The 25979-nt window shown below is 43.2% G+C and overlaps 1 protein-coding gene across 1 annotated transcript; it reads right to left on the reverse strand.

Annotated features, from left to right (window-relative positions):
- Positions 1–5474: 5474 nt before the first annotated feature.
- On the reverse strand, positions 5475–21370 carry LOC115637591 (TRPM8 channel-associated factor 2-like). The gene is given in 8 exon segments (XM_030538991.1): positions 5475–5991; positions 7574–7911; positions 9857–10096; positions 11780–11993; positions 14645–14739; positions 17439–18394; positions 18396–18410; positions 20725–21370. Coding segments are annotated over 8 exon segments (2715 nt in total). The 5' UTR covers positions 21342–21370; the 3' UTR covers positions 5475–5751.
- Positions 21371–25979: the final 4609 nt, after the last annotated feature.

Raw genomic sequence — 25979 nt, forward strand, 5'->3', positions numbered from 1 at the left:
AAAGTTGAACTTACAAATATAGAATTATGTACAAAAAAATCCTGCATTGAAAAATGAAACAATGTAAAACTTTGGAGCCTACAAGTCCACGCAGTCCTACTTCTTTTCAGCCAATCGTTCAGACAAACAAGTTTGTTTACATTTGCAGAAGATAATGCTGCCTGCTTCTAGTTTACAATGTTACCTGAAAGTGAGAACAGGCTATTGCATAGCACTGTTGTAGATGGCATCCCAAGATATTTGCATGTCTAATGCTCTAAAGATTCATATGTCCCTTCATGCTTCAACCACCATTCCAGAGGACATGCTGATGACCGTTCTGCTCAATAACAATCCTAAGCAGTGCAGACTGGTGCATGTTCATTTTCGTCATCTGAGTCAGATGCCATCAGCAGAAGGTTGCTTTTCTCTTTTGGTGGTTTGGATTCTGTAGTTTCTGCATCAGAGTGTTGCTCTTTTAAGACTTCTGAAAGCATGCTCCACACCTCATCCCTCTCAGATTTTGGAAGGCACTTCAGATTCTGAAACCTTGAGTCGAGTGCTGTAGCTATATTTAAAAATTTCACGTTGGTATATTCTTTGCATTTTGTCAAATTTGCAGTGAAAGTGTTCTTAAAACAAACAACATGTGCTGGATCATCATCCAAGACACCTATAGCATGAAATATATGGTAGAATCTGAGTAAAACAGAGCAGGAGATACACAATTCTCCCCCAAGGAGTTCAGTCACAAATTTAATTAACTCATTAGTTTTTTAACAAGCGTCATCAGCATGGAAGCATGCCCTCTGGAACGATGGCCAAGCACGAAGAGGTATATGAATCTTTAGTGCATCTGGCACATAAATATCTCGCAACGCTGGCTACAACAGTGCCATGTGAACCTGTTCTAATTTTCAGGTGACATTGTAATTAAGTGGGAAACATTATCTCCCTTAAATGTAAACAAACTTATTTCTCTTATCATTTTTACAGTGTGAATATTAGTAACAAAATAATATAAAGTGAGCACTGTACACTTTGTATTTTGCATTGTAATTGAAATAGATGTCTTTGAAAATGAGAAACATCAAAAATATTTAATTTCAATTTGTATTCTATTGTTTAACCATACAATTAATGATTAATATTTTAATTGCAATTATTTTATTAGTTAATCTTGTGAGTTAATTGTGATTGATCGACAGCCCTAGTTAACACATCTGTTTGCAAGAACCAGTTTCATGGCAGTTAATACAACTCCATTCCTTACGTGGTGACACTATCATTGCAACATCAATAGCATAGTTTCACAAGCAGTGTTTTTTTACTTCACTTATGGCCTAGTCTTAAAGTAGTTTGGAACTTTGGTTCATTTTGGTCAACTCAATAAAGCATTAAGCAAACACCGATATTTTTAGCAGTGTGACATGGCCAGTGGTGTTGATTCTAAGGTACAAGACCAAAATCTTAGAAATCTTTTGCCAGTTACATTAGTGAGATACAGCAGTGAGATGGCTAGAACATAGTGCTGATCTGGATTAAGACAATCGCCTGAAAAGGATTGACTTCAAAACAGGGTGTGCCTGCACCTGTGTGCTTCCAGTTATATCTAAATTAAAGGTGGAGAAGCAGCATACATTGAACAGTGAAATGGGGGGAACTGAAGAAAGCATTAAAAGCCCCTCCTGTATCCCAGTCTGGGGCGATTATCTATGTTAACATAAAAGAAGACATCCACTATAGTACAGCATTGGCCTGGATAACAATTTTATCAGGAGTCTGAAGGATCCTGAGAAGTTTACAGTCAACACTGTGAACTTTCCCATCCATGGCTGCAGCCAGAGATCTACACAAAGGAGTGGATCATAGGGCTGCGGGTTTGCTGGTTCTCGAATATTTCCTGACCATTCTACCTGAGGGAATCCAGACTTAGGTCTGGAAATCTCATTCACAGACTGGTGATGAGGCTCTGGTCCTGGTTGAAGATTTCCAGCCAATTCAGTGAGAAACTAAGAGACTTGGGCAACAGGTAAGGAAATCTAATCCTGTTAATTCCAAGGAGGAATGAGGGTAAAGAAGTGAGACCAGAGAAGAAGAATGACATAGTGAGGGAGAGGAAAGGCATGTATGTGAATAATGCAGAAACGGGTATAATGCCCATTGTTTGTCCTCAAACAAATTCTCTGCAGTCTAGGATGTTCCCTGTAGTTTACTGTTCAGAAAGAGCCTAGTGAATGAGTGCAGCTGCATAGCCATGAATGATTGGGGTACGAAAGCTGGCCATCTGAACTCTTTTAGTCAGGGGCAGCTCTAGCTTTTTTGCTGCCCCAAGCACAGTAGTCAGGCTGCCTTTGGCAGTATGCCTGCGGGAGGTCCCCAGTCCCATGGCTTCGGCGTACCCTCCACCGAATCAATGGGACTAGCGGACCTCCTGCAAGCAAGCAGCCGAAGGCTGCCTGACTGCCACCCTAGCAGGGACTGGCAGGGCACTCCCCGCAGCTTGCCGCCCCAGGCACGTGCTTTTAGCTCTGGTGCCTGGTGCCACTGCCGATGTTAGTACTGACTTTGGTCTTCCTGAGAATGAAGTCTAGTCTTTAGTGATTAGTGTGGGATCTGGTAATGGGGTTCATGTTACCAGTATAGCAGAACCCTGTTTATACAAGCCTCCATTCTCTGGCTCTCCATATTAACCAACCAACCATCTCACACACACAGGAATATGGGAAATTGACATCACCTTGACAACACTACTGAACCATCACAGCTTTTCAGCCTTGTAAAATGACCACGACTAGTAAGTGAAAAAGTGTAGTACTGTCACTGGATGTTAAAATAGAGATTATTAATAAAATAAAATGGATAGTCACTGGCAAAAATAGCCCAAGATTATAACATTGGAAAAAGCACAATATTGGACATCAAACACAATACCAAGCAAATTCTTAAATACAGAACGAATAACTCTGCATCCCGGAAGAGCATGAAGCAATTGAAGGATACTGGTCGGGGTGAAGCCCTTTATTGGTGGTTTATACAGGTGGGAGAGGAAGGTATTCCTATTAGTGGTCCTTTACTATTTGAGAAGGCTAAGAGCTTTAATCAAACTTTAGGAGGGGACGCATGTTTCTCTGATAGTCAGCGATGGCTCAGTCAGTTTAAAAAACATAATGACATCCAACAGCTGATTATCAGTTTTGCAATTTTGTAAAATTGTACTGTTTGTAATGTCATGTGTAAATCAACTATCTAGAGATGGTGCCTTGTGTAACATTTAAAGAGACTTTGTACATGGTCCTTATAATGTTCAGGGTTTAAAAATAAAGCATATAAAAATGATCAGTACAACTTGTTAAAAACTCAGGTTGGTTTTCCTGTTAATAAATGAACAAAATGTTCTCGTTTTTAAGAATCAAATGCTTTGTATACTCTGTTAAGGAGATAACAAGGGAGCTATGTTTTAATGCTTTTCCGGGAGGGGTCAGCTACCTTAAAAGCGATGCCATATTTTAAAATAACGAATAGAAAGCTCTTTGCCAATTCTCCTGACTATCTGAATTTTTGATTATCCAATCTGGACCCAGTCCCAATTAGATTGGATAAATGGGGTTCTACTGTACTTGGTAGTCTGGTATTGATGGCTGGGAAGACATATGTGATCCTAAGAGAACCCAGTGCTGATCATATAAACATCTGGACTGTGAACTGGAAAAGGAGAATTTCCCAAAGCACAGAAAAGGAGGAAAAAATACCAGTGTGCCCCTGGATCCAGCCAGCAGTGTTGGGAGCATTATGCCACCCTCAATTTGCAGCTTCTGTGTTCCTGTCCTCATTACTCAGCACTAGGTAGTGGGATTGTCATTGGAGGTAGGGTCACTTTTTAGTTCACATGCAGGTGACATTCTGTGATGTGGCTGTGTATTTCAGACAGGAGGCATGAGGTCAGCCTAAAGGCAGCTTTATAGGGATGTCATGAGGGAGAATTATGGGACTGATCTCTCTGAGTAAAGATTTATTTTCTCTCATTCCATAGAAGCTGTGTGGTCTCCTGGTGCCAGGTCTGCTGTGGGTCTTGGTTCTTCTCTCATGTCCTAGGCCTGGACTGCACACACAGTTTGCACCAGTTAACTAAAAACTTTAAAAAAACATAATTGCTAATTTACTGAGTTAAGCTAAATCAACACTGAAAAAAATTACCGCTGTGCGAAGAGGTTTGCACTGGTTTAAGTAAATCGGTTTAAAAACTGATTTTAGATAATCAGGTGTTTTCTGTGTAGACAAACCCTTACACTCCACCTTTCAAACTTACCACACCTCATCTATTAACCTCTGTTCATACTCCTCTTAGTGCTGCCCTAGGACCAATCAGCATTAAGGGCTGTGACATATGTCCTGCCCCTGAGCATGTACTGTGGGGCACAGTTGGGCCTTCCAATGGTAGGTCCTCCTCCCCTGGACCAATCAGCTCTGAGATGGGTCTGAAAATCATAGCTCTCTGTCTCCCAAGACCTTGCCCCGAGGCACACATCACATGTGTTTGATTGTTTTTCAAGGAGTGAGCCAGCCCTCATGATCCCTTCTGTAGCCTGCCCATGTTCATCTCTACCAGTCTATCTCAATCTAGGCCCTGCGTAGTGTTGCTTGATTTAGGGTGTTAACATTAATTTGGATAATACGGGTTTTAGGCTTGACAATCTGTATGATCAGATGATAAAAGTTATTGTCCTGAATCAGGCTCCACAGAATTTAAAAAGGACCCTCGGGGGTATTACAGGAAGCTCACACTGAGGCAGATATAGCCATAAAGACTTTTTATTAAAATTAGTGATGTAGTAATTAAATGGTAAAATAATCAGAGTTACAAAGTTACAATTGCATTGCTGCTATTCAAAAGATATATATGGTAATATAGTATTAGATGCTACAAAGCTTTGGTTAATATACTCACACCTTTTCTTGATAACCTGGTGGTTCTCAAGGCACAGGACCAGCCTCGCCTCTGCTGGTTCAGGTTTCTCAATTCTTGAGTGAGAGATGCAGTGCTTAGAAGAAGCTAAGGCTAAGAGCTATCAAAGCTAACTTAGAGTTTACTTTAACTTAAACTTAAAATCAAAACCTAATGAAGAAAAAAAGTAGGGAAACCAAACTTAGCCTAGTCTCCTTGGAAGTTAGAAAGTTAAGAAAACAAGTACAGCCTACTAATGGTAGTAGTTGTCATAGATAGAATAGAATAGTGAGGTAGGTCACCTCTTTTATAGGGTATAAGTGCCAGAAATCCTTCCTTCTATGCCCAAACTTCATTCCTTGCCCACAAAAATGTTAGGGTACACTTACTCCATAGGCTAGTATGTTTGTGCATATTGATGACATGTACACCCATACATGTTATTTTTGTTCTTTAGTCATTTCAGTTCTTTCCTTGTGGTCTGTTAGGTCTGTGGGTACAAACTTGGAACCCCTCCCATGCCGTTCTTCCATTATCTATCTATCTAGGTAAAAGGTCTTAGACGTGTGTGTGAGTGTTGACAGGCTATTTAGGTGAAAGGTCTCAATATGTAGGTCAACTTTTCTATCTGGGTGAAAGGTCCCAGATATAGATATACTAACTATACCTTACATGGCAAAGGCAACTTATTTCACAAATACCAACAAGTATGAAACAGATAATTAATAAACTTGCACCATACAGATTTGAATCCAGCCTTATAGGAAAGACAAGCGACTCTGAATTATCTCTAAAAATTACAGCCACCATTCCATGTGAATAAAGCATCACATTTTCTTCATTGGGTTCTTATCCCAGTTGGGCAGAGATGCGAACTTCTTAGAGACTTCCCCCTTGATGGGCCAGCCCCAAGCCACAAAGAAAGGGGCCAGATTCTTCTTCACCTGCCGAGAGAACTTCTCTGCCCCCAGGTTCATCTTGGAAGGGTTGTCTGTGGGGATGTTAGACACTGTCTGGTATTCAGAGAAGAGTTGGATGAAAGATTCCCAGCCAAAGGCTTCCTGCAGCTGAAGAGCATGAAAAAAAAAAAACAGCATTACAAGTGCATCATTCTCCGCTAAGGTAACACAAGACACTGCATCTGGTACCATGTTATGAGGATTAGTGACAAAAAGTACATTTATTGCTAATCACACCTCATGACTATTACATGGTTATCTGATCATGATATCATTTTGAGGTAAGGTACTGAAATTTTATTTCAGTGATCAGAGTTAGGGGTGAGGATGGGGAGGGGCGACTTTACAGTGTATTTCTACTCTGAAAAGAGATTGTTTAAAAAAAAACACAACAGTATTGGTATGGGACTCCAGGCTTATTTTTCCCAATAGTTTCAATATCCAATATGCTCAATTTACTAATAAAAAGATGTTTTGTCTCTCTACCAGCCTCCCCGCCCCCTCTCACACACACACCTGAGCTAGGATCTTTCCTTTTCATGCATCATCACTAATAAGAAAGTAAGAGTACATACAGATCCAGTTAGGCCATCATTAACAGCTGTGCAACATCATTGTCTTAAATAGATTTTCACGTGTTACCTACTAGAACATATATACCTCTGTTGGGGCTGACTGCAAGGTACCTTGGGCTGTTGTTACAGCATGGTTTGGAGGGAGCTAGCAGTGAATTGGCTTTGACCAGCCGGGCTGACTTGATAAACAAATGAAGAGATAAGGAAGGCCTGAGAATGTTAAGTGGTGGAATAGAGAGCAGAAGTGTCTCCTGCCAGAGCCTGCGTATGGGTGAATACGCCCCCCCCCCCCCCCGAAGAAGGTGGTGATAAAAGCAGCTATGAGAATTGCTTTAGATGAACAATCTTGCTTGCGGACCTAGGCCTTGTGGGTGCCCAGGAATTCCCCATGCTGGAACAGCATCTGTTACGAGCCTTCAAGGACAAGGCTGGAGGGTTCGGGACTGTCCGTAGCAAAGGGGTGTAAGAATTGATTCTTGCTTGCTTGGTTGCTGGAAAGCATGTATTTAGTAACGCGTGAAGGTTGGGAAGCTTATTATACTTTGGAAATAAAACCAGTTATACTTATGCACCTGGTGTTTCTTCATTGAGTATATCCAAGCCCTCACTTTTGGCTTGACAACCTCTGATGATGCATAATTCACCTTCCTCTCTCTGAGATGTTGCTGATTATGCCTTTAAAAATACCCTTAAAAATCTGTCCCTTAGTCATTAAAGTAAGGGACTAACACTCCGTGTGTGCAGGCAGAATTAGTCTTAGAGTTTGAAGGTGTCTTTTTCATATAGTTACTTTTCAGAAATAATTTAACCTGCGTAATTAAATGTGCAAGCTGATGTGAATGTGCCACCACTGCCCTCTACTAGACACACTGAAATAGGTCTGTAATTCTATGTCAGTATGCTGTGCTGAGACCTGTAGATTAAATAAGCCATTCAGTGAATGGAGCGTCTTATTTAGCCTCAACGGGAGGGGCCTGAATTTTGAGGGTGAAGTTTTTGAGTTCTCTCCCCCTGGCTGCCACCTGCTTCTATGATTGTGGAACATACAAACCAGCCAGCATCCTTTATAGAATCATTTCCATTCAGACACATTCTTATGAATCTCTCTGTGTTACCTGCAGGTAGGTCTCCAGTGCGGTGCAAACATCCCAGTCCTGTAGCTGGGCTCCTTTCCCAAGGTAATCGCTGATTCTCTTCTTGCGGTTCTTCAACTGTAGCTCTTCGTGGGCTCTGTCCCTGGGGATCCCCAGCACCTTCTCATGCACATAGACAGACCACAGGTTGCAGGTGGCCTCAGTAGTGTGAGGGAGGAATTCCCAGCTTGCCCGCTGCTGGTTGTGTCCCAGCTCATGGATGGGACTCCAAAGGCCATTCGCTTGCATGTATTCCATGTTCACCAACACCTTTACTGAATCCAAATGACACATAATTGGGTAGCCAGAGTGCATCCAGCCTGGAGTCGGGAGACAGAGCCGACAGTCAAGGTGAGACCTCAGCTCAAGAAAGGTGTTTTGTATTTTTTAGAAATTGGCAAATAGTTCACAAAGAATAAATAGCGCCAATTAAACCCTTTGTTGTGGTCTGGACTTATCCTCTGGATAGTTCCTTGAATTAATTTCTTAGTCAGTGTTACTGGATGAATACTGAAAACAAGTCAGTGTGTGTATTTGATAATCAAAATTTGATCCATGTTGTGATTGATCAGAGAAGTCATCTTGTTGTAAATGCTGTACCTGTTTGGGGGTGTATGTGCAGGTCCTTCCACTGAGAATACTCCCATTTTTAACATTTCAGTTTCTGCACAGATTCATGCACACCTCTCTGAAATTCACTTTCCGTGACCTTTTGTGACAGTGAAACTCAAATACTGATGGAAATCAAAGCCAAGAGAAGCACAAACACCACCATGGAGAATGCATTAAAGCAATAGAGCTGATATTCATGAACATTTTTGTAGTGGTGTCCCCAGCTCTAATGTTTTTATTGTATTTTAGAATGTTTTAATACCATGTTCATTATACGGCTCTTCAGAAATAAATGGTCTGAGTGTCAGAGATGCCAATCCCCTTGGGTTGCAGGGGAGTGGGGATGGAGAAAAGGGGGTGGGTAGTATGATTTAGTATTGATATTTAATTTCTTTGTTACAGTCAATTTCAACATGAAGAAAGGTGCTGGATTGACACCTGTGGTTGGATAACAAAACACTCAGTAAAACCACAAAAAAAAGACACAGCCTGGGCAAGGGACACCTCCTCTCAATTAATCTCAGTTTCTTGGCAGGACCACCCCTTGTGGTGAGAAGTTAGTTCAGGCCTTCATGATGTAGTCTATCCTTGTCTTCTGATTCTCAACACAGGGCCCAAATAATTCTAGTCATGATGGTTGTTTGTTGGTGTGGACTAGACTGACATCCACCATGTAATTTCAGACAGACCACTGAGTCATCCTCAGATGGCACTGAGTCTTGTAAAATGCTGCATGCTCTGGCCCCAGTCCAACAAAGCATTTAACAATCAGCAGGAGCGTAGACCCACTGATGTAACTGTACAGCTGGACAAGGATGTAGAAGTAGTGTGATGAAATTGACCAAGAGACATTTATAGTGGTGAGATCTACTAATGTAGAATATGGAATAGTCTTCTTCAAAGGAAGCCCCATGGTTGGAGTCATTTAAATCTAGGAATGAACAAAGGACTAAAAAGTATATTGTAGATGAAGAGTGTGGAATTACGTTTGCTAAATTACAAATCTGCTGAAGTTCGGTTCACTTACGCGTAACTAAGCCAGTCACAATATTTGCTACTTTGGAATTTAGAATTTGACAGATATCAAAAGCAAACAAATGGCATTTGTATGGAGCATTTGCCAAGGATCAGGGTGGGTATTCAAGCTTCAGAATTGACCAGGAAGCTCACTATTGGATTGAATAAATGTACTGAACATTGAATAAATCTTCATCCAGACCAGTTTCTAAAATCCTTCTGTTAATAGCATATATTTTTCCCTCTCAGTATTTTGACCAGCTCTAGCTGTGTAGAATAATTTTGCACTGGTAAGGAGAGCTGCTGTACTGTGAGTTGGGTATGACCAATTCCTTTCCCCCACCCCTGCTCCTAGAGTAAACTGAGGCAGGAGCTGATAAGCACACCCTTATTTGAGATGTGAGAGAAGCTTCACTATAAATAATGTTACACTGTTAGAGGGTCCCACTGTAGTCACCACATTTTGTGTCTCGGTGAAAAGCTCAACAGAGGTTAGTGACTTTCCAAGGTGACATAGTGAGTGTTAGTAGAAGAACCAGCATTGCAATTAAAGAGTTCCTGGTTCCCAGCCTCCAATTCAATCCTTTACCTCAGGGTGTCAATCTTTTGCCTTTTATGGAAAAACACCATACTCACCGGCTGAGATCTGAACATCCGCTACAATCCTTTCTGGTCGAGGGAACGTGGCTCCTGTAGCACCCAGCTCAGCTACAGCTGCCATAATCCACTCCCAGAGGGTCAGCAAAGGCTCTGGATCGTCTATGGGACGGATGCTGTCAGCAGGCACCATTAAGATGATATTCTGGGTAGCTAGTTCTGCCCAGGGAGCTGGATAGTGATGGATGCAGGTCAGCCACTGGCTCTTAGATGTCTTTCCTGCATCAAAACAGGAGAGAGAGAGATTAAGTGCACAAATCCCTTGATGATTTGGTTCCATGTCAGTTGGGTATAGCTGATTTTATTTGATATTTTAATATAAATTAAAATACTTGAGGCCCTTGGAAGCCTTAAAGATGAGCAGAAGCTACTTAAGTAACCTCATGATTTGATTTGATTTATTATTCTTTGTCCTCCTCCCCTCCTTTTTTTGGTTGCATTCTCTCAAAGACTGATCCAAAGTCCATTGTGGTAAATAGAAACCCGCCCACTGTATTCATTGGTTTGTGGAATTGGACTCTGTTGCACCTTTTTTCAATTTAGATTGCAAGCTGTTTGAGGCAAAAATGATCTATTATTCTGCATTTGTACAATACCAAGCACAATGTGGCCTTGATCCTGACTGGGACCTTCAAGAGTTGCTATTGAACAAATAATTATATTTGACTTTTCCCTTTTCTAATTAGTGTTATAGTTAACAGCCAGAAATGATAAAATAAGTTAGTTCTTCTGTTTAACATGAAAACTAGGGGCTGAGGATCAATTCAGTCCACTAACTGCAAAGAAAAGTCATTTGTTCTCACCAAGGCTGTATGAATAAGAAACATTACTGATTTTCTTTAAAGAGCATTTTACTATCAGGTTAAAGCACATTTGAACACAAGGAAAATCACTTTGAATACATGGGAACAGTATGTTCAAAATACTATTGATTCAAGAATCATCAGTAATATTAATTTGTGACCAAATTCAGAATGTCTCCCATCCCAATCCACTGACTTCAGTGGACCTGTGTGGACGTACAGCAATTCTAAATTTGGCCCTGTACATGTATAGGAAAACTTAAAACAGCCTGAGATTTTGCTGGATTCATCTAGCTCAGTGGCTCTCAAACTGTGGGTCAGGCGTCAAGACCTCAAAGTGGGTCGCAACCAGTTTTAATGAGGTTGCCAGGGCTGACATTAGACTTGCTGTGGTCCGGGGCCGACACCCGAGCCCCACCACCTGGGGTCGAAACCCAAGGGCTTCAGCCCTGGGCGGCAGGGCTCAGGTTACAGGCCCCACACCCAGGGCTTAAGCCCTTGGACTTCTGCTTTGGCCCATTCACTTGGGGTGGTGGGTTTGGGCAGACACAGACTTTGGTCCCCCCTCCAGGGGTCACGTAGTAATTTTTGTTGTCAGAAGGGAGTCGCGGTGCATTGAAGTTTGACAACCCCTAAAAGCATGAGGCTACGATCTCCTTTCCCTGCCAATGTTGGATCCATCTTCTGCCTTTATCCTCTTCCCTCATAGCATTTTAAGTGCTATCAAATAACGCTTGTTCTTGCTCTAATGTCTGGTGAGAAACATGAAGGTATCAAGTTGGCAGAGATACACTATTCTCCGTGACAGAGGAGAACAAGGTTTAGTGAATACACAACTAATACACAATACATACTAAAGAAGATCTTGCTCAGAAGTGGCACTAGACTTTAAACAAGAAACATGATAAAGGCAGTTGGTGGCTGCAGTGAGTGAAAGAGAGAGGAGCAATTACACCTTACAAGAACTGACTGAAAACTGATCAAGCCCAAATCATGGATAATTAGAGAGGCATGTCTCTGTGTGTCTCTTCACAAGCAGCAGCAGCAACTGCAAAACTGGCTAAGAAGAGATGTGCAGGCCATTTACCAGCACACTTACCAAACCTGAAGAAAGGAGCCTGCACAGCTCCTTTTACAGTAATCGACACTCCCCACAGCTGGCTTCCCTTTGGCACTATGATGTAAATGAGGCCCCCCCAGAGAGAGGAGACTGACATCTTTTGATCTTTGATGTTACATCTGCATATCACCACAGGGGGGCGTTTCAGCTCCTCTGCTCTGCTGAGGTCATCTGAGTGACACCCAATCTGCACCTGGAAATGAAAAGGTGGCTTGGTTAAGGGAACAACTGAGCAATGAATTTTACAGATCATTGTTTAAACACTTATCCAAGTGGAAAAACTTCAGCAGGAGAGACTGCAGGAGCCCCACACCAGACTGCCCTGAGAGGTGCTAGTTCCTGTTGAAATCTTTTTGCCTCATCAGGCAGAGAGGGGAATTGAACCTGGATAACCGAAATCCTGGTTGAGTGCTCTAATCTCTGGGCCAAAATTTTGGGCCATGCAAGCAAGATAGAGGGGCCGATGCCAATCTCCCTCTGCTTTGTGGATCATGCTGGGGCTTATGCAGGAGACAGGCATCTAGACACTTGGAGGGAGGTGGCAGTTTGCATGCTCAAAGGCAGACATTCAGGCACCCAGGGAAACTGAACCCTGAAAATGTAGGCACCAAATGAGTTTTGTCGTATGCAGCATGAGGTGGCAGCCAAGCAGAAGTTTTATGGATTGCAGTGGTGCCTAAAGCTGGAACTAAGGTTTAGGCACTTCAGTCCTATTGTGGAGCTGGGCCTTAACTCCCCTGGATTGCAATGGGATGGGAGTTAAGTGTCTACATGCCTTTCAGGATCTAGGCCAAGGAGACAGTTATAATTTAGGCTACATTTTAGTCATGGGTACTTTTAATAAAAGTCATGGACAGGCCATGGGCTGTAAACAAAAATTTTTGGCCCGTGACCTGTCCATGACTTGACTGTATATCCTGAATAAAACTTAGGTGCTCTGTGGAAGGGACGGCCCGGGGATACCACAGGTGCTTGTGGGAGGGCGACCCGGGCCTCAACTGGTGCTGGGTGGACGGAGGCCCAGGACCCCCACTTGTGTTGGGGGAGCTACAGGGGGGCCTGGCGGGGCTGGTGGCTTCCTGCCTGGCTTCTGTGGACCATAGGTAGACACGTGGACAAGGGGGCACTGCATGCTGCCCCCACCATGAGTGCCAATGGGTTCCCAGCCAATGGGGGTAGGGGCGGCACCTGCAGGTGGAGGCAAAGCACAGAGCCACCTGGCCACACCTCCACCTAGGAGCCGGACATTCTGGCTGCTTCTGAGGAGCCAACCCCCCCAGGTAAGTGCCACCCAGAGCCCTCACCCCCTCCCACAACCCAACCCCATGCCTCAGCCCTCTCACACACTCAAATTCCTGCTGCTGCTGGAGGAGAGGGGAGTGGTGGAACAATGTGTATAGTAGGGGTGCTGAGAGCCATTGAACCAAACTGTAAATTCTGTAAGTGATGGAAACCACTTCAAGCCATGGGGTGCAGCACCTCTAGTTCCAGCACCTATGGGGAGAGGTGCAGTGACCCAAGACTGACCTAGCAGCAGCAGCTGTGGCTGGCCTAGGGGCTGCCCAAGCTGCTCAGGCAGTCTCCAGTCTGGTAGCACCTGCAGAAGTCACAGAAGTCCCGGAAAGTGTCAGAATCTGTGACTTCTGTGACCTCCGTGACAGACTCGCAGCCTTAGTTATAATCAAATGGAATCAATGGAGCAATGATCTGATACGTGAGCTTTACAGACCTCACTGTTCTGTCTTTCTGCTTTAGAGTCTGTATTTAAAGTGGCCCCACAAAACATAGGGGTAAAAGCACACAAGCAGTGGCATTTTATTACCTCTCCAGTGTGTCATTTGATAAACAATTATTAATACTTTGTGCTTCAATAGCAGCTTCCATCTGAAGTTCATATCACACTTCACAGGCATCAATGAATTCAATTTCACAAAAGCTCTGTGAGAAGGAAACTTAGGCCCAGACAAATGAAAGCCTGGCTTTTCCGAAGTGCTGAGCACTCACAACTCCAGTGAAATCAATGGAAACTCACAAGTTATTTGCCTAAGGTCCCAGGACTCTTAGTCCTGGCCTGTCATCTTTACGCAATAGGTCTGCATGGATTATTGTTATTGAAAGTCTGCCCCCGGCCACAGATGGCTCATCAGGTTGATGCAATTTAAGATGGATCAGTTTCCATAGCCAAGGTACAGAAGGCACTGTGCATCACCTCTGACCATCTCTGACTTCCCTAACTCTATGGAGCAGAGATCCATTTTGCAGCTGGGTGAATTGAAGGCAGATTTTCATTGTGAGATCCAGTGACAATCGACCTCACAAGCTCCAGGATTGTAGTCAAGCACTGTAATCATTCAGCTGTCCTACCTCATTATTGTTATTAACCATGTATTGATGATATAGCTACTTGAGAGCTCCAAGCTTGGGAGCACACTGTGCCAGGAACTATGACCCACATCCTGAAAGGTATGTGACTTCTACTGATTTCACTGGGAGTTAGGGGCCTAAACTGCTTTTGGAGATCTGGGCCTAAATAAAGATAGAAGATAATTTGGGTCCTAAACCAAAGAGCTTAATATTTATGGGACAATTCATTAGAACTTAGTAAACAAGTCTCTTGTCAGGAAGACATGATGCACAAGAAGACAGAGAATCTAGCTCCCTCTCTACTGCCTGTGTTTGCTCTGCATGGTAAATGCTCCTACAAAGCAAGAAGCCATTATCTTTCCACAGAGCTAAATATCCTCCAGGAGCAGAGCTGTACAATAAGGTGTTATTTTTTATGTAATCACATTTCCTATACAGTTCAAGAGAAGTAACAGGCGTCAGAAAGGATGATTAGTTCACCTGCAGGCCAACTCCAGTAACAGTGCTAGGAAATATAAAGGTCACTGTGTTCCCACGCGGAAGGTAAAGTCCTGTGCTCCTCCATGCTGCATCACCTGGCATAAAACACAGAGGACAGGTGTAAACACAGAGCCTCTCTTAAACACCTCTGTCTGTTTTCCAGTATGAAAGGATCAAGACAATGGCATGGCCAGTCTGCATGAGGAAAAGTCTCCTCTCACTGAATGTCATCGGGGGGTGAAGAGTATTCCATGTGAGATGGAGTAGTGGAGCAGGGGAGGGCTAATACTTCCTGCTGCATTCTCCTAGGAAATTAACTTCTTGTTTATAACATTACCATTATGCAGACATTGTAACAACTTGATTTGTATGATATTCTGCTGCTGCTGTCAGAGCTGCAAGCAAAAGGCCAAATGACAATCCTTCAGTCTGATTTCTTTAAACAACATCATTCAGGATCCTCAGTCCTGGGTTCCTGCTCCTTAGCACAAACCAAATGTACTCCCTTGGGCAAAAATCTAAGGTCTCGAGCACAGGGAGGTACAGCAGGAGTGAAGACCTTACTGGTCATCACACACTAACTGCACATTAGATTAGATTATATGGACATACCACTGCCATAACACTCCATGTTTTTCTCTGAATTGAACAGCAGGTGAAGCTCAGCGAGGGATTCCAATCAAAATATGAAACCTTACACTGTTGCCTCAGCAATGTAAAAACAAGGAGCTGTAACAAATATAGATACCCCACAAGGAAGAAAACCAACTTAGAGGGGGATGGATGAAAAGCCTGTTAAATAATGTTTTCAAAGAAACAGAATTATGGTGATTTCCAGGGATTCTCACTCCTGGAGATGAAGAGGCATGAGGGATAGGCCAAAAGAAGAGAGAGAATTTTTAACAGTGATATGGAAAGTTGGTGGTGATTGTTACAGGTGGTTGTTAAAAATGTTACAGGGCAGATTAAGAGAACAGACCATTACCAGGGAGACTTTTTAGTCTGAACAGTAACATTGAATGGGGTGTGTGTGTGTGAGTGAGAGAGAGAAATCCAAATTTGATGAGGAAAAAAGCCTTGGCCTACATAAAATAAGGGACATCCGCATCTCTAAAACAAAGGAACAACTTCTCTGGAGGCAGAAGAACTGGGCCTCACCCATATTTTGGAAATAAGTTCTGGAATGCAGAGCGTCCAAGGTGGGCTTCTCAACACAAACAAACAATAAGGCTGCAGGAGCATGTGGAGGGAGGACCATATTTCTCCTTCGCTGAGAAATTCAGGGAAGAGAACTACATAACTGCTAGTTGTGGCAGCTTTCCCTGTGACTAAATTCACATTGATACAGCCTTCTAGTGCCATGCCAGGGAGGGGAAGCCAGAAGATGTACTTTGATACCCATTTAGACGTAGTCTTCTTAGCAAATAGCACTGTCCAGTGACTTGGTATCAAATGAAATAAAAAGTTGGGTGGACTTTCTAAGAGTTTTAGTCTGCTCGAAGTAGATAGCTCAATAAGGTGACCTTCAAATACCACCTTGGAGAGAAATATAGGACTGTGGGGAAAAAGTAGTTCATCCTGGACAAATTCAAGATAATATAGCTTGACTAAAACATTTATCGAAAAATAGATGATTTCAAAAGCAGTAGTTCCAGTGATAATATACAATAATTAGATGTGAGCTTGCACTGTTATGCTTCAGCAAAACGGCAAATGTGAATTTTGGGGCTACATGGGCAGAGGTTTAATTACATTGTAAAATATGAGGTAAGGGTCTCTCTCTCTGCTTTTCTGGTGACTGCACCAGAAATACTGGATTCAGTACTGGGAATCTCTGTTCCATTAAGATATCAATAACATGGAGGAATATAGAGAAAAACCAACATGAATGATTAAGTCAGTGCTTAATTTGTGCTAGGTTTGCCAAGGCTGAGCCCGGGCACCTTTGGGCTTGCTGCATCAGTTATGAATGTAAAAATATTGATTGAGCACCAGCACCTAATTGCTTGAGCCCCATAACCTTTCACTGCAAACTGAACACTGGATTAAGAGGCTGGAGGGATTTGCTGAAGAAGATTAGGAAGGAAATGGGTAAAGTGAAATCTTGTTTCAGTGGCAAAACTCATTGATTTGAGTTGGGCCAGGATTTTACCTGTCGAGTGTAGCCAAATGATGATGAAATATGGAGGAAGGAGCTTTCTTTGAAATAAAGCTGATCAAAACCCAGGCTAAAATAAGGGAAACTTTTGCAGATTTTCTTCAAACTGGTCAGAAGATGGAGGAGAAACACGCCAATTATTCTTGGCTTTTGTTGAAAAAAATTGTTGACAAAAAATTCCTGAAAAGTTCTGATTTGAAAGCTGTAAACTCTGAGGAGAGCAATTGTTTAGAGTGCGCCAAAGGGGTGTAATTAGCAGTAATGGAATGAGGCTGATGAAAGTAAATTAAGGCTAAATGTTTAGAAATGTTTCCTGATTGCAAGGTGTATTACATCATGGAATGAATTTTTTAAGAGAAATTGCAGAAGTCCCATCACTCAAATAATTTAAAACTGGACTAGATAAAAATGGAGAATTGACTTTAGGGGGAAAGCCTAAACTAGATCCAGAAGCAGAAATTAAATGTAACCTCAGAGGAGACTTGCCATCTCTTGCATTTCTGCACACAATGTGACAGGTGTGATCTATGTGATCAGGGCCATGGAGAGTTATACACTGTTATACCCCATGTTCTACAGGCCATTCCATGTTGAAACGGGGAGGGGAGATTAGTGAGATAGGACAGATTCTCTCACCTGAGTTTGTGCAGTTGATTTCCACAGTGGTGCTAGGGACTGTGGGGAGTTCACAGAGTGCTAGCCTCTCACAGTCGGACATGGTTTGGCATAATGCTGTAGCCACGTGAAGCAGCATGACCTCCTGGGAGTTCCCCTTGACTGGGTGTTCCTTGCTCACCGGTGGGATCCCATTGCTCTGCACCATCTCATATAGGATGTGGTACAATGAGGCACAGACGTGGCCATTTTTGACTGGGATCTGAAGGACTTTGGCACAATCCTGGCTCAGTTTCTGAAGCCAGCCTGTCACTGGGGGCTGGAGTTCCTCCTTCTTCTCTAAGTGCTGCTGGAACTGAGCGAGTGCCCTGTGGAAGTGGTAATGTCCCCACTGATCTTCGGGTCGTAACGCTGGGTATTTGCCTGCCTCCATGGTTTCCCCCAGAATGCTAATCCCGAACCCATTGAGGATTTTGTTGCCAGGATATTCAGCCAGAACATTTTGGCCCTCATTCTGAGAAGCCCACCACCAAGCCTGACCTCCAATCAGCAGACCTCCTCCTTCTGCCACAAACTCATGGATCTTCTTGGCCTCATTGTCACTGTAGGACTGGCAGCAGTAAATGCTGAGATTGTCGGTAAACTCTGAGATCTCGCACACCACCTGTCTTTGAGTCAGCAGGTCATGAAGGTTCTTCAGATTGGGATTGATGCCAATTCTCCCTCTCTTCTCAGCACCCAGCCAGTGAATGGCATTGAGGATGAAATCTGTGAGTTTTGGGGTGCCAAGAAGGACCTCATGTGTAGTCAGCACCACACGGCCCCGGCCATAATGAGCTGCTGCAAAAAAGAATTGATGGGCGCAGTCCAAGCCAAGGGGGAAGGCCAGTGTGCCATGGACCAGTAGGTGAGAGGGGACCCCATCTGTCACTATGTCTAGCTCTGACACACCTCTTAGGAGAAAGTTTAAGTCTGCTGAAATCTAGCCCATGCCTGCAAAACCAAGAGATGTTCCTGTCAGGCCACATGCCAGCACTGTCACAGCGTCATGAGATGGAAGAGGAAGATTCTGGCTAAGAGGGGTGAAAACATTATCTCTGCTCTGCTATATCCAAATATTCTGAAATCATTTCTACAAAGATCTCTTCACTTTGAGATCTACTGATGGAAACTTCTAGGCATTATTATTAGTTACCTTCGCCGGAGAGACAGTGCTCCACCTTTAGTTGCAATTGTTCTGAATAATCATTTTAAAGCAGGGGTTCTCAAACTTCATTTCACCGTGGGCCCCCTTCTGACAGCAAAAATTACAACATGACCCCAAGAGGTGGGACCATAGCCCGAGCTCTGCAGCCCCAGGTGTGTGCGGGTGCAAAGCTGAAGTCCAAAGTCCAAGCCCTGCCGCCCCAGGCTGAAGCCATTGAGGTGATGGGACTCAGGCTTTGGCTTGAGCCCTGGGCGGTAGGGCTCAACCTTCAGCTAAAGCCCCGGGCCCCATCAAGTCTAACACCAGCCCTGATGACCCATTAAAACAGGATTGCACTGTTCTGTGGCAATTTCATGTCACTTTTTCTTATCTCTTTATCCTATGTGATGTGGCACGGCAAAACCAGTGCAGCAGAGGGGTAAGGCGATGAGAACGAGAGATACGAAACAGAACAGGGTAAGGGGATTCATGAAGAGAGATGAAATACCGGATAGCAGAGCAGAGGATAAGGTATGAGGGATATTTTGTATTAATTGGTTCTGAGCTAATTTATATAATCAGAACTTAGAGAATTTCCTTTGCGCAGCAGTAAAGGGCTCATTGTATTTCAGAAAAGTATGTAACAGCATTTTGTCCTGTGATCATCCATCCTTTATATGTAAACAGACTTTTGTGGAGCACAACTACTTACATTTCCTCAAACTTCTTTAGCAGGATTCTGGTTTTATTTCTTTCCTGTTAATTCCTTTTTCCTCTCCCTGAGATAAGGAGCCGCATAACCACTGAAGTGCTGGAAAATAAAACCCTTTCCAACATTGCAGCATTTAAGAATATATTCTACTCCTGAGGGCGTTCTGTGCAAAAAATTAAAAATTCTGCAAATTTTATTTGTCAAATAAATGTGGAGGTTCCAACATGGTATTGGGGAGCACAGGCCAGAGGTTGCACAGAGGTGGGAGATTACTATGCAGCTCCCCCTGGCACACACTCTCAGCGATGAGACTTCCCCCAACCTTGGCACAGCACAAGGACAGGGTCTGCCACAGAAACACCCCAGGGCCCTGCCTCTCTGTGCCAGTTGCACCAGGTGTGGGGAGGCAGGCTCAGCAAGGTAGGATCCAAGTACGGAGGGGCTTAGTGTGGGGGGATCCAGGTGTGGGTTAAGAAGTTTCTGTGTGGGGCTATCTGGGTGTGAGAGGCCCAGTGGGGGATCTGAGTGCAGGGGGATCTGGATGCACAGGGGCTTGTTGGAGGGGGGGAGGGTTGGGGGTGCAATGATAATGGGACTCTGTGGTGGGTCCAGGTAAAGGTTATTGGGGCTCAGTATGCCGGTCTGGATGTGTGGGGGATAGAAATTGGCAGGGGGGGTTCTTGATGTGGACATCTCAGCAGTGGGCGAGTGTCTAGATGCTGGAGGAAGTGGGGCTGATGGGGGGGGATCCAGGAACAGCTGGTTGGGGCTTGGTAGGGTGGGGACACAGGTGCAGGTAGCTCATCGGGATAGCCCAAAAGCAGGGGGAATGGGGCTCATCTGGAGGGTTCTGGGTGGAGGTGGATGAGGCTTGGCAGGAAGATCCTGTTGTGAAGGCCTCTGGATGAATAGGGATTGGGTGGATGGGGGAGTAGCTCCCTGTACAGGGATTCCTTCCCCTGCAGCTGAGAAGCAATGGGTAAAGGAAGCACAGGAGTGGGGGGGGGAGTGTTTGCAGAGCTTCCAACAGCCAGAGGAGTAACCTGGGGGTGTATCTGACACAATCCTGGATGCCATGCAAGGAAAGAGGAAGTCCTGTCCTCCCCAGGCCAGCTGGGACAGCAGCTGAGTCAGGTGCAGGGTAGGAGCCCCCAGCCCCACAGTGATTTACCTCTTTGTCGCCTGCCCTGGGCTCCCAAAACATACTTCTCGGGAGGGTCTCATGAGCACTCAGGTGATTTCCCTTTGCTTCCCCATCAGAGAGTCCTTTTTTTTTTTGCAGGGAAGCAAAGAAATCTTCAGGGAACATAAAATCTGCGCATGTGCAGTGGCATAGAATTCCCCCAGGAGTAATTTTATTACAGCTTTAACTATAGGTTAATATATAGGAAATTATTTCAGATACTCACGGAGCGATCAAGGGAATTGCAGGCACTTCGTCTGAGATGCTGAAGATCCCCGTCTCACCATATACATCAGTGAAATAAACTCCTGCCACGCTGGTTACATGGTTCCCAGGGAAATCGAACAGCACTCTCTCTGTCTTGTGTCCAGAGGCCCAGTGCCAAGCCTGACCTCCAATGAGCAGACCCCCTCCTCTCTTCACAAACTGGATCAGCTCCCTCCCCTGTGCAGCATCATAGGCATCCATACAGTAAACCCCAAACGAGGCAATGAGCTCCGTACTTGGCTCCACTTGGGTGCCAGAACTACTGAGAATGCTCAGCAGGGAGCTCAAGCTCTTCTGGACACCAACCACCGCTCCTGGGGAGGCACTGAGCCAGCCCACAGCATTGTGTAGGAACTGAGCCATCTTGGGACTCCCCAGATAGCTCTTATGAGAGACGACCACCATCCGGCCTTTCCCATACTGTGAGGTGGCAATCAGGACCTGCCCCCGGGGGTTCACCAGCACTGGGAAGGCAGTCTCGCCAGTGAGCAGCAGCTCACAAGGAACAGAGTCACCGATAAGATCCCAGTCCTGGACACCATCCACCAGCAAATCATAGGCAGCTGAAGGATTCATGTTCAATTTTGTCTTGTCTACAGGAAAGACAAATAGTTTTTCTTATGGTAAAGACATTCAGAAGAGGATTTATTTGTCCTTCTTTGCCTCTACTGGATTAGTGTAAAGGATGCTCAGATACAAGCAAAAGCCACAATCAATATGTCTCATTCCTAGCGGATGAAACTCATCTGCCTCCACCTCCTCCCCCAGGGCCAAGGTTTGCGGAGAGGTGATAGGGAGAGCTCTTTAGCTGGTCAGATTGCTACTGTATATAGCTCTGTCATAGGGTGTGTGAGGCTGACAGTCCAGAGCCGGCTCTTGGCCAGGCTACAGGCATTGGCTAACAAAAAACATACTTATAACTGGAGACCTGCGCAATTCACCAGTATATTAGTTTTGCCCCAAATAGGTATTAGTCTTATATGACTATGTTTAATATTTAGATTCTATGAAATGGTTGTAAGTTGCTGCATGAATTAATCTCACTAGTAAAGTCTATAAGAAAATATGTAAGTTTTGCCTTATACGTTTGAAAAAGTTTGCCTCAAACTTGTGAAGTCAGGCCTGAGAATCGTCCCTCACTGAGCCCATCCAGAAGGACTATTAAAATCAGATGGGCTATAAAGGAACATTGCAATAGAAAGGATTGGTTAGTGGCCCCATCACTCATGGGAAATTCTACATGAAAGGAAGCTTGTTCTGTGGGATTGGAAGCTGAATGAAGGAAATAAAACAAAATCACAGGAAAATTTTCCATCTTTTTAGCTGTTTGTATTCTGAAGGGCCAGAGACTCTAAACTGAAGCCTGAGATACCCAGGGACTGATTTCTGTTTCTGCCCTGAAAGACACTTTGAATTGACAGATCACTATAACTCTGTCACTCTTCGGACGTAGGTGGTAACTCATTTGTGTACGTATGTTTTCTTGCTTTAACCTGTAAGTAACTCTCTTATTCCCTTTTCCTAGGTAATAAAGCATTTGTCAGAGAAAAACATAGTTTTTATTTTTTGGTTGGGTGCAGCAGAGTCAGATATTTTATTTATTCTCAAGCAATTGCAAAGAGGGAGGGAGTGCACTAAGATACAGGGTTTCCCCCTCCTAGGCAGGTCTCTCTACAGGTAAACAATTACAGCAAGCATTTATGCCTTTTGTTACCTATAATAATGAGCAACAGTTGCATTTTGTTTATACATAGGCTATTTTATTATTATTTAGACGCCAATTTACATTCCTCATTATCGACACAAGGTCGCAATGACTTCTCCCACAGTTCTTTCCCACTCGTCTCACACAATCCTTGCTTCTACAAATCTCGCGTTATTCGGGTTACAGTTAGCCTGACTCTTGCTTACAGAGACTGTCTTGCATTAAGATCCCCTACTAATCCCTGTCAGTTCTTTCTTTACTTCCACAACCCCCTTGTTTGTACTTTTAGTACAACAAATATTTTTAAATTTTTATTTGCATTAAGCCACGAGTTTTAGATTTTAGGTTTGATGTTTTAATTATAGGGGTTTTAATTGGATATCGCTTCATACACTCCTCGCTTCTACAAATCTCGCGTTATTAGGGTTACAGTTAGCCTAAGTCTTGCTAACAAAGATAGTCTTGCCTTAAAATCCCCTACAAATCCCCTCAGTTCTTTCTTTACTTCCACACAGTATATAGATCAGTGGTTCCCAAATTTGTCTACCAACAGTGGCCAATGCCAGGTGCCCCAGAGGGAGGTAATGATCGAGTGATCTCTCTCTTGTCATCCATCTCCACCTCCTGCCAAACAGAGGCTAGGGACACCATCCCTTACCCATCCTGGCTAATAGTCATTAATGGACTTAACCTCCATGAATTTATCCAGTTCTCTTTTAAACGCTGTTATAGTCCTAGCCTTCACAACATCCTCTGGCAGAGTTCCACATGTTGACTGTGTGCTGTGTGAAGAACTTCCTTTTATTTGTTTTAAACCTGCTTCCTATTAATTTCATTTGGTGACCCCTAGTTCTTGTATTATGGGAATAACTAAATAACTTTTCCTTATCTACTTTTTCCACATCACTCATGACTTTATATACCTCTATTATATCCCCCCTTGGTCTCTTCTTTTCCAAGCTGAAAAGTCCTAGTCTCTTCAATCTTTCCTCATATGGGACCCGTTCCAAACCCCTAATCATTTTAGTTGCTCTTCTCTGAACCTTTTCTAGTGCCAGTATATCTTTTTTGAGATGAGGAGACCACATCTGTATGCAGTATTCAAGATGTGGGCGTACCATGGATTTATATAAGGGCAATAATATATTCTCAGTCTTATTCTCTATCCCCTTTTTAATGATTCCTAACATCCTGTTTGTTTTTTTGACTGCCTCTGCACACTACGTGGACATCTTCAGATAACTATCCACAATGACTCCAAGATCTTTTTCCTGACTTCTTGTAGCTAAATTAGCCCCCATCATATTGTATGTATAGTTGGGGTTATTTTTTCCAATGTGCATTACTTTACATTTATCCACATTAAATTTCACTTGCCATTTTTTTGCCAAATCACTTAGTTTTGTGAGATCTTTTTGAAGTTCTTCACAGTCTGCTTTGGTCTTAACTATCTTGAGCAGTTTAGCATCATCTGCAAATTTTGCCACCTCACATTTTACCCCTTTCTCCAGATCATTTATGAATAAGTTGAATAGGATTGGTCCTAGGACTCACCCTTGGGGAACAGCACTAATTAACCCTCTCCATTCTGAGAATTTACAATTAATTCCTATCCTTTGTTCCTTGTCTTTTAACCAGTTCTCAATCCATGAAAGGACCTTCCCTCTTATCCCATGACAGCTTAATATACATAAGAGCCTTTGGTGAGGGACCTTGTCAAAGACTTTCTGGAAATCTAAGTACACTGTGTCCACTGGATCACTCTTGTCCACGTTTGTTGACCCCTTCAAAGAAATCTAATAGATTAGTAAGACATGATTTCCCTTTACAGAAACCATGTTGACTTTTGCCGAACAATTTATGTTCTTCTATATGTCTGACAATTTTATTCTTTACTATTGTTTTGACTAATTTGCCTGGAACCGACGTTAGACTTACCAGTCTGTAATTGCCAGGATCCCCTCTAGAGCCTTTTTTAAATATTGGCGTTACATTAGCTATCTTCCACTCATTGGGTACAGAGGCAGATTTAAAGGACAGGTTACAAACCCTAGTTAATAGTTCTGCAACTTCACATTTGAGTTCTTTCAGAACTCTTGGGTGAATGCCATCCAGTCCCGGTGACTTGTTACTGTTAATTTTATCAATTAATTTCAAAACCTCCTCTAGTGACACTTCAATCTGTGACAGTTCCTCAGATTTGTCGCCTACAAAAGCCAGCTCAGGTTTGGCAATCTCCCTAATATCCTCAGCCGTGAAGACTGAAGCAAAGAATCCATTTAGTTTCTCTGCAAAGGCTTTATCATCTTTAAGTACTCCTTTTGTATTTTGATAATTGAGGGGCCCCACTAGTTGTTTAGCAGGTTTTCTGCTTCTGATGTACTTGAAAAACATTTTATTACCACCTTTGGAGTTTTTGGCTAGCCGTTCTTCAAACTCCTCTTTGGCTTTTCTTATTACATTTTTACACTTAATTTGGCGGTGTTTATGCTCCTTTCTATTTACCTCACTAGGATTTGACTTCCACTTTTTAAAGGAAGTCTTTTTATCTCTCATTGCTTCTTTTACATGGTTGTTAAGCCACGGTGGCTCTTTTTTAGTTCTTTTACTGTGTTTCTTAATTTGAGGCATACATTTAAGTTGAGCCTCTATTATGGTGTCTTTAAAAAGCCCCCATGCAGCTTTCATGGATTTCACTTTAGTCACTGTACCTTTTAATTTCTGTTTAACTAACTCCCTCATTTTTGCATAGTTCCCCTTTTTGAAATTAAATGCCACAGTGTTGGGCTGTTGAGATGTTCTTCCCACCACAGCGATGTTAAATGTTATTATATTATGGCCACTATTTTCAAGCGGTCTTGTTATAGTTACCTCTTGGACCAGCTCCTACGCTCCACTCAGAACTAAATTGAGAGTTGCTTCTCCCCTTGTGGGTTCCTGTACCAGCTGCTCCAAGAAGCAGTTATTTAAGGTATCAAGAAATTTTGTCTCTGCTTTCTGTCCTGATGTGACATATTCCCAGTCAATATGGGGATAATTAAAATCCCCCGCTATTATTGAGTTCTTAATTTTGATAGCTCTCTAATTTCCCTTAACATTTCATCATCACTATCACTGTCCTGGTCAGCTGGTTGATAATAGATCCCTAATGTTATATTCTTAGAGCATGAAATTACTATCCATAGAGATTCTATGGAACATGTGGATTCACTTAAGATTTTTACTTCATTTGATTCTACATTTTCTTTTACATATAGTGCCACTCCTCCCTCCATCCCCACCCCCATGACTGGTCCTGTCCTTATGATATATTTTGTACCCTGCAATGATTGTGAACCATTGATTGTCCTCAGTCCAGCAGGTTTCTGTGATTCCTATTATATCAATATCCTCCTTTATCATGAGGCACTCTATTTCACCCATCTTATTAATTAGACTTCTAGCATTTGTGTACAAGCACTTTAAAAACTTGTCAGTTTGTTTTTCTGCCCTTTTCTAATATGTCCGAT

This window comes from Gopherus evgoodei, chromosome 1, assembly GCF_007399415.2.
Source record: "Gopherus evgoodei ecotype Sinaloan lineage chromosome 1, rGopEvg1_v1.p, whole genome shotgun sequence".
Classification (NCBI taxonomy): Eukaryota; Metazoa; Chordata; order Testudines; family Testudinidae; genus Gopherus; species Gopherus evgoodei.